Source organism: Glossina fuscipes, unplaced genomic scaffold, assembly GCF_014805625.2.
Source record: "Glossina fuscipes isolate IAEA_lab_2018 unplaced genomic scaffold, Yale_Gfus_2 0, whole genome shotgun sequence".
In the NCBI taxonomy this organism is placed as follows: Eukaryota; Metazoa; Arthropoda; class Insecta; order Diptera; family Glossinidae; genus Glossina; species Glossina fuscipes.
The window spans coordinates 4,713,493-4,722,433 of record NW_023998414.1 but is presented as its reverse complement, the minus strand read 5'-3'; the positions used below and the strand labels follow the sequence as shown (position 1 = coordinate 4,722,433).

At 31.3% G+C, this 8,941-nt stretch overlaps 1 protein-coding gene and 1 non-coding gene across 2 annotated transcripts; both read left to right on the top strand.

The window, feature by feature from the left end:
* The first annotated feature begins 898 nt into the window (after positions 1–898).
* Positions 899–970, top strand: Trnat-cgu. The gene has a single exon. It is a non-coding gene; the product is annotated as a tRNA-Thr (tRNA).
* A 3,006-nt stretch (positions 971–3,976) lies between these two features.
* Positions 3,977–8,420, top strand: LOC119644319 (UPF0472 protein C16orf72 homolog). Its single transcript, XM_038043869.1, has 6 exons — positions 3,977–4,283; positions 4,342–4,553; positions 6,854–6,940; positions 7,013–7,196; positions 7,284–7,484; positions 7,590–8,420. Exons 2-6 carry the CDS (start codon positions 4,382–4,384, stop codon positions 7,711–7,713), a joined length of 768 nt encoding a protein of 255 aa, XP_037899797.1. The 5' UTR covers positions 3,977–4,283; positions 4,342–4,381; the 3' UTR covers positions 7,714–8,420.
* Positions 8,421–8,941: the final 521 nt, after the last annotated feature.

Here is an 8,941-nt window from a genome sequence, read left to right as displayed (position 1 = left end):
AAAGCAGATGCACTATTTTAGGTAAGTATTATTTTTAAATCATAGCAGATGGTAATATAAAAAATTTTGTCTCTACTTCTAGCCAAATCCTCTAACATCTCCAAATTGAAAGTTAGCTCGAAAATGTTTTCTTGCTAGTCAAATAGTAGTTAAACTTCTCTGGGCATTCGTCCACATTTAATAGAAATCCTAAAACACTAAGAACACTATTCTAAAGTGCTCTTTGCTTAAAAATTTTCCCATTTTATCCTTTCGTGTCAGTCATATTTTCTAGACATGGTGGATTACATGTGATAATCTTCAAATATGAGTATATTGCTTTACAAATATGTTATATTATGAGTCCGAAAGCGTATGTGGTTTGCAATCACGAACGCCGAATGTTACGTTGAGGGAATAAAGCAATAAGTAAATCGTGAGGATTAAAATATTCGGGTTAAACCGCATGTAATGATTAAGACTGTCTTTTAATTGCAATAACTAAATCGTATAAAATTATATGATTTAAAAATTAATTGCGTAAATTCAAGTAAACAGAAATAAGAATGTAATAATATCATATGTATGTATATATATGTACATATATAATAGTATAAACTTACACCTATTCATTTGGTAATTTGCACGATTTTAAAATGTTTATTGTGATATAATGGTCCTAAATAATGTGTTTACGCGAAAATTTTGAGCAATTTTGCAGTCATTTGTTAATTAAGCAAATAGGTTGGTTATGTACGCTATTTACCGAATTTGCATTGTTGTATATTTAGTTAATGACAAATAGATTTTTATGTGACACGTTACGAAATTCTGCAACATTGAGTTAACTCTCTGTTTTATTTATATTAATTTGCAAACACTGCTTTTATGTTACAACTTAGACATCTCTAAACACAAGGCCCTTTTAGCTCAGTGGTAGAGCACTGGTCTCGTAAACCAGGGGTCGTGAGTTCAAACCTCACAGGGGGCAGACATTTTTTAAACGTTTTACGTTATTATAAGTTTTTTTTTTATGTTGTTAAAGCGACGGAGCTTATTTCAACCATTTTTATAAGCACATTTGAATGAATTAAATCTGCCATGTTTCTGGATTTCTTCTTTTGACGATGTAAACGTCGTCAAATATATTCTCATTATACTATATTTCTAATCAGTGTGGGTTTAAGGTGCCAATATCGAAAAAGCACTATCGTAATTTCAATATGTTACTTTACATGTTCGTGGACCTGAATGCTATAGCATTCATTTTTATTGTGCCAAATAATTCATATCATACATCTATAACATTCAAATCTTAAAGGCAATTACTTTTCATTTAATTTTATATAATTCTTGCCGAAGTATTGATTAAATGATCTTTTAAGTTAATAAAAATTATTTTATTTTTTCTCTGTGTATCTACAAATTTACTTAAAGTGCGTTTAAATTCGTAAATTTCTGTACACTAGAAAGAGAGAAAATTCTCTCATTGTTATCTTTTATATGAATGCTATACAATTCACGTCATCCAATTTGAAAAATTTGATCTATACTGTCATGAATGTTTTAGCATTCGTGGCATATATCGATCGAAAGATCGGGCATATATAGAAAGAAGAGTTAGGGACGGACGAATAGACAAATGGACTTAGTTAAATCAACTGAGCTCATAAAATTGATCCAAGAAATATATATATGCTTTTTAAGTTCCCTGAAGTTTTTTCTTTTTCTACGTATAAAAGAAAAATCGAATTCTTAGAAGCTAATAACCTTGCTACGAACGTAACAACAATACAAGCGTAAAAATTGAAAAAAAGAATAACTACAAGAGACATAGTCACATTCTTCTGTTTTGAGAGAAATGTTGCTGCATTCCACTGCTTTGCTTAAAACAAGGTGAGTCTTTAGAAGTTAATGATGCTAACAATCAAAGCAAAACCGGCGAAAGCAGATTAGGTTCATCCCTTTTACAGTGGAAACGAAGGCAAGCATGCGATACCTCTCCCTTTACTATAGCTTTCATTGTTTATTTCTTGATTAACTAAATAAGTTGATATGACTGATCTATTTGAAACCGGTTCCGGCATTAAGGTCAAAATTACAATGGAGGCTCTGTCATTTATCAGTATGGAAATTAAAATCGGGCACTTCGGGCCTAAACACAGCGATGTTTGATTACTTTTCTAAGCATGGGAATTATTTCGTATTCTTTAGTCTCTTTTATTACATTATACGCTTTGAAATTTTCATTTATACTATTTACTATTTTCCAAAAGAAAAAGAACAAGAAACAAAGGCAATTTGTTGCAAATTTAAAAGTTATTTTTCAAATTATTGTGTTAAAGTATATTATTTTGAAGGATTAAATGGACTTTCGGATCGGCTAAAATTTATGAATTGACAGAAACTAAACATATATATGTGTATACACATATTTGCATATTTCATCGCGCTACAGTTTTTGATTAGGAAATATTCAATTTGCCCAAATGCGAAGTTTCACAAAATAACGCTGTCACCTTCCTGTAAGTCGCGATAGCTACAGCTTTAAAAATATTATTTGCAAGGCGGAGACTCCAATAATACCATTGTTGAAAAGAGTGCCTATTTACATGTTGGCATAAATATTGACTTTTATAATTATAAAAAAGAGTGTGACATTTGCGGGGCAAATAACAGTTACGTATTTGCCATCTATTGCATCGATGCTATGTGAAAGTATTGATATCCTCAGCTATTTTCTTGCGTCCCTATTTGTTAGGAAATGCTATGCAAGCTAAAAATGTCGATATTATTTCGCATGCTTTGTAAATGATTTCGCGCACAGTAGAAGCACAAATTTCAAATAAGAGGACAGACGCTACACGCTATTTCCATGAGCTCGCAGCTCTACATATAAGAAACCACAATTCATGCATGATCGTTTAAATATGTTGCTGGTATACGAATATTTATTTGCTTGAAGTTTATTATTAATTATTTATTTATTGTTAATTTATTTTTACACAAATTTTTCCATTGGGAGGCTTTTCCTTTTATTAAATATATGCGGCCGGAAATTCCTTATCAGTCTGCACAGCTTCAATGCGTTTTCTGCCTTAGGCTTTAAATATGCGCAGGAATGTTATTAGCCTTCGTCGGGATTTACAAATCATATGGTATTTTAAACAAATCATATGGTGTTTTAGCAAAAAAAAAAAAACAAAAACACATACACCATATGTTCGAATATTGCAAAATTAACAATGATATTTCGGAAATCCGCTCTGCTGATCTCGATGACTTGATTTAATATTATGAAAGGATCAAAAACCTCTCTTCGTTTTTATTAAATCGAAGTTTAAGCATATGGTGGGTGTGTGTTTTTTTTAATATGTAAAAAGCGGCATGACTTAAAAAAGCTTAGTAAAATCCCTTTGGATTGAGAAACTCGATAAGCGCGTAAAGTTTTATTACATTTTCGGTCCAAGGCAAAAAAAGTGTAATAGGGAAAAATCCATGCGGCAAACAATTATGCAAATTTGACGTGTGGGAGTAAAAAATGAAATTTATATTGCAGTTGGGCTAGCCGTTTATCCACGTTTTGCTTGTCGAACTTCTTAAATTTTACTTTCTCTTAGGATTAAACTATATTGTGTGTTGACACGTTTCTTCAAAGACCTACAAACTTAAATGTTTCTATAGGCATTTTTAAATAAGGTTAAAGTATAAATTTTTTTTTGTTTCATAATTAATTCGTTTCATCTGTTAAAGAATTCGTTGCTGGCCTGGTAGGGGTGGAAAATTCATGCGATCATATGCGTTTGAAAGAAAATGAATGAAAACATATGATTTTGTTCCGCTGCTTAATCTAATGCAACAATGTTTAGTAGTTCGAAGATGAGTCGATTTTTTGGTAGTTGTCGAATATGAATAATATCGAAACATTTTGGTTGAAGGTAGTCGGTAAGTTGGCATCTTTGACAGCAAAAAGAATTGTAAGAATAGGAAAATCTATAGTATAAAGCAATTGTCTTTTTTAATGAAATTTTCACAAAGACTTGATAATTGATTGAAATTATTAATGCAAAATATTTTTCAAACGTTTTTTTGAGTATATTATTGAATATATTATATTATTAAACACGTGATTTTCATAAAGAAACCAACACAAAAAATAGGTATCAAGATTAAATCAATGGTGAAAAGGAATAACATATAAAATATTTGTTGTAAACGTAGTGGAAACACCCCTGATACGCAAGGAGTTTGTTTCGTACGCTTTGGAAGGGATTTTTTCCGGCCAAATTAACCGCAGCACATACGTAAGAATTGTAACATATAAAAAAGGTAATCATTAATACTTATGTGACTTTTATTAAGTGCGTGTGTGTGCGTGTGTTCATTCGAAGAAGCAAAAAATATGCAACAAGAATCCGGAGAAGATAGCTGGTATGAGGAACAGTGCCATCGTGAAATAAACGCCCAAAACGACGAAATTGAACGCGAATATGTACGACATCGTGATAGTTCCTTAAGTCAAGTGTGGAGTGCATTTCAGGACTCTGCCACGGCAGTAGCTCATCTGTACAGAGGTAAGTAAATCTACACAATTGCGATTATTGTCGATCTTGTTTGTACATGTTTTCCATATCACTCGCTAAAAAGTATTGGATATGAATATAAATTCAATACATATGTATAAAATTTACATATGTATGCATTTGAGTTCTTCTTTTATCATATTTTTTACTTGTACTTGTGCTCGGTGTGTAGATACTTTTCTTCATATGTATACGAAACCTATAAGGAATTTTTTTTTAAGGGAATTTTATATGCAAGCTTATTAAAGGAAATAAGCAGTTTTCATTGCCTACGTATTTAAGCAGACATTCAAGATATCGTCAAAAAAGGCAACGCGTATTTGGTTAAGTTAACATTTGATATTAGTATCAGAAGTGAAGTGTCTGTATGCACGAAGAAAAATGACATTTATTAATGTGAAATGGGATTTTGCTCTTAACTACTTTAATTTCAACTAATTTCGTATGAATGTGATAACCTTGATAAGATTCTTTATTATGCAATTCCTCTGTTTATAAACTTTGAAGAATTATTTGTTAAATTACCAAAGTAATATCATATCCCATGCTGAGTGAATATGATAGGTTTGAAATTTTCGACATTCGGAAACCGAAAGTTGCTGCGATTTAGTTGTTCAACAACTCAGAATACAAAAAAAAAGAAAGAAAAACGTGATCTTATATTCCAAACTGAAGAAATACGACGTGTTAATTTAGTTACTCGTAATTGTAAGAAGCAGAACGTGTATCGGAGGAATCTAAAGGGCGAACCTGTGATCTAATCTGAATCTGTCATTCCAAGATGGTTTCTCTCCGTGACAACATTTCTCAGGGACTGATGGTAGATGCCAAAGCAAAATTTTATGCAAATATTTCTCAAAAAATCGTCTTCGTTAGGCGTATTGATTAGATCACAAGTAATGTGAGTAAGCAATTTGAGTGATAGATATCATTAGGCATTTGCATTGAGACGAATATAACAATGCATGGGTTTTCCTTACCTTCTATAAACTCTTGTATATAGGAAAACTTTTGTAACCAATTTGGAATTTTTTTTCAGACGGTTTGTTAGTGCCTAAAAACGAAATCTGAGTCCCTGCTGCAAAGAAATCAAAAACAAACTATAATTGTTCCCTTTCCATTTTTTTTGGTGGTCACCTGTTGCTTTTTGTGACCACCGTACACAATTGTTGTTGTTAACTACTTATTAAAGATTCCATGAATTAAAGAAGTTTTCGTTATGAAGCGCTGTCTTCACTGAATATTTCTTTTAATAATTCGATACTTTTGCCGATAATGTGAGATGCCGTGCTCCCGTCTACATATATGTGTTAATAATATTTTTGCAAACTCTTTCAAAAAACTTGCAGCAATCTGTGCACGGCGAATAATCGGTAAATTTGGTTTATCTCTCTCTCTCTCTCTCTCTCTCTCTCTCTCTCTCTCTCTCTCTCTCTCTCTCTCTCTCTCTCTCTCTCCCTCTCTCCCATGCAGTTGTAACAGTTTCTTTACTATTTGTACTCTTTGCGGTACGGGCAAGAGAACATAAGCATTGAGTACGATTGGTATGATTTTTATAAGAGTCTATAAAGGTTGTTTATCCGGAAGAAAGACCGTAAAAAGTTAACGTCAATTTATGAAAAAATTTTGATAGAAACTTTAAAAAAAAAAATAATCACTTCAAAAAAACATGCGGCATTGCTCTGCAGAAAGACATGAATTTAGCAAGATTTACCACTTTAGGAAATTACGAATAGGTCTTTATTTAATTTGAAAAAAAATGTTTCATATATTTGTATGTCAAGTTTAGGTTAAAAAAAAACTCCCATACCTATAGTTTAATATTATTGTCAAAGTTTTTCTATATTTTTGTTTCACTTCTTAAAATACAACTCGGGGAAGAATAGAATTTCAAGTCTGATATTCAACGTTAGAGAAAGAGTATTTCTTTCCGCTCGACTCTGCATATAAGAAAAGGGAAATTATTGTTGTCGTTTACATGGACAACCTATGTGACTTATTTTAGATGCCACTGTTATAATAAGTTTACTGTGTACAGTCATCTGTGATGAGTCATTGGGCAAGGAAATGTTAGGAAATGACTATAAGAATTAAGAAGTTTGTGCTGTTTCCTCAAGTGCATAACTAACTATGCTTCCTTTACAAGATTAAAGCCTTGTTGATAACATAAAGTCTGACGAAACGCACGCAATGTTTACATTAATGCATGCTTTGAAAACTTTGTCTCGAAAGAAAATACTTTGCTACTTTATGTCGCTTATAGAAGAATTTCAAGGGACTTGTATTTTCAGAACGTTCTTCGAATATTTATCCTGACACCGGTGCTTTATGGCTTCCATTTCAAACCGCCGCCGGAACGGTAACGACGCTCTATAAAGGTGATGTCTTAAATTAATATAAATTATTATCTCGTTTATAACGCATCATTCACTTTTGAATTAATCTGATAGAATCCTGTGAGGGTGTTAAACGCACCGGCGATGCAGCTATACAATGCGGCTATCAGAGACGTACACGTGAATTAGCCGAGTGGGCCCGTAGTAAAAAGCGGCGTATGATCCGACGTGAAGACTTATTAGCTTATTTAGCTGGCAAACCATTGCCGCCACTTACTACCAGTCATAACAATCGTCGGTGAGTCGCTGCACAAAGTAGCGATCTATGCGTTAACGGAGAAATTTATATAATATTAATGTGATGTTTATTCCCGTTTATTTAAAGGTCTCCCAAGCCAGAGCAATCACTTAGTCATGGCAGTAATCCCAATTCCATGTTTACTACTTCGTTTAATTCGCACAATTCATTGACTCAACATAGTCATAATCATTCAATGCATCATCATCATACAGGCGCTCAAAATACAGCAAATGAACATTTAAATGACTTGCATACCTTTAAGGAGGCTTTAGTCCTCAGACCAAGGTATTTGACACCTATGATAATGATTTCTCTTTTAACACTATAATAATAATTATAATAATAATAATAATAATTAACTTTAACTCGTTTTGATATTGTTTTTTACAGAGGTCCCGAACTGTTCGCTTTTGTGGCCAACGAAATCGCTCGTCATTGTAAACGTCCGGCTAGTCCTATTGATGATAAAATGGACGTTTGTCATTATAGTAGTAAACGACAACGTTTCATGTAGAATTTTAATAATTAAATTCTCAACTAAAACTCATTGACTAAATATCGATAAATTAAACTCCACCTAAGTATCTAAAAACAAAATGATTAGTTAATTGTAATACATTAAAACAACTACAATGACAACAACAATGTATAACAGATTACGTGGTTTATGTTTGAGTAAATGTTTATCCAAAAACTTGTACTCAAATTTCCTTTTCTTTGTTTTTCTTTTTCTTTCCTCCGTCTTATCAATCATCATGTTGAAATTGTTGAGTGAAAAAAAAAAAAAAAAAATTAAATTAAATGAAAATACATTACATGAATAATCACCTCCTTAGAATAGCCGTAACTTTCTATTGTCATCATTATTGGCAGAAAGCCTACCTTGATTATTATTATTATTCTTATTTTTATTATTATTACTATTATTGTCATGTTTTATTTTTTTTTGCATTATTTTCTTTATTTAAATTTATTCTTCGTTTCGTTTTCATTTTCATGTTATTATTGTTTCAAATAACCTTTCGTAAGCTCATTTCGATAATTTATATTTATTCTTTGGTTGTATATAAATTGGAATTTAAAATTATATATATATATATTATTTTTTTATTGCTTTATAAACCAATCGTCGTGTTTACGCAATATTCATCAATATTTTATATTGTTTATAACTTGTCACGTCGGTGTGTACGTGCGTATGTATATAACCACATACATTATAAATTTAAATTTGTTTAAGCCTCGAATTAAGATTTGTTCAATATTTCTTTATTATTTTATCTGTTCTCTTTATTTTTTTTTTTTTTTTTTTTTTTTTTTTTGTTTTTGTTTTTCATCTAAGACTACACTCCAAAAGAAAGCGGAGAGAATATAATAAAAATTTTGAATTGATTAACAAGACGATCGTGATTATTTTTTCGTTTTCTCTTCTTTTCCTAGCGATTGAATATTAAATATTATTAAAGAATGCTATTTTTTGCCTTCAAATATTTTAGAATAAAATTTAAATACAATTGTCCCATCGGCTCCTATCCTACTTCTAATCGTGGATGAAAGTACGCAGAGTTTTTTATTCACTTTTAGACAAATTTTCAATACGATCTGAATATAATTTATTGTTAACGCAATTTAAAATCGGAGGCCTATCTACTAAATATTGAAAATCGAGAGGTGTTTAAAATGTGTTAATATATACTATCCAAAAAATCAATGTCCATTATAGGTTCTAAATTACAGTTTTT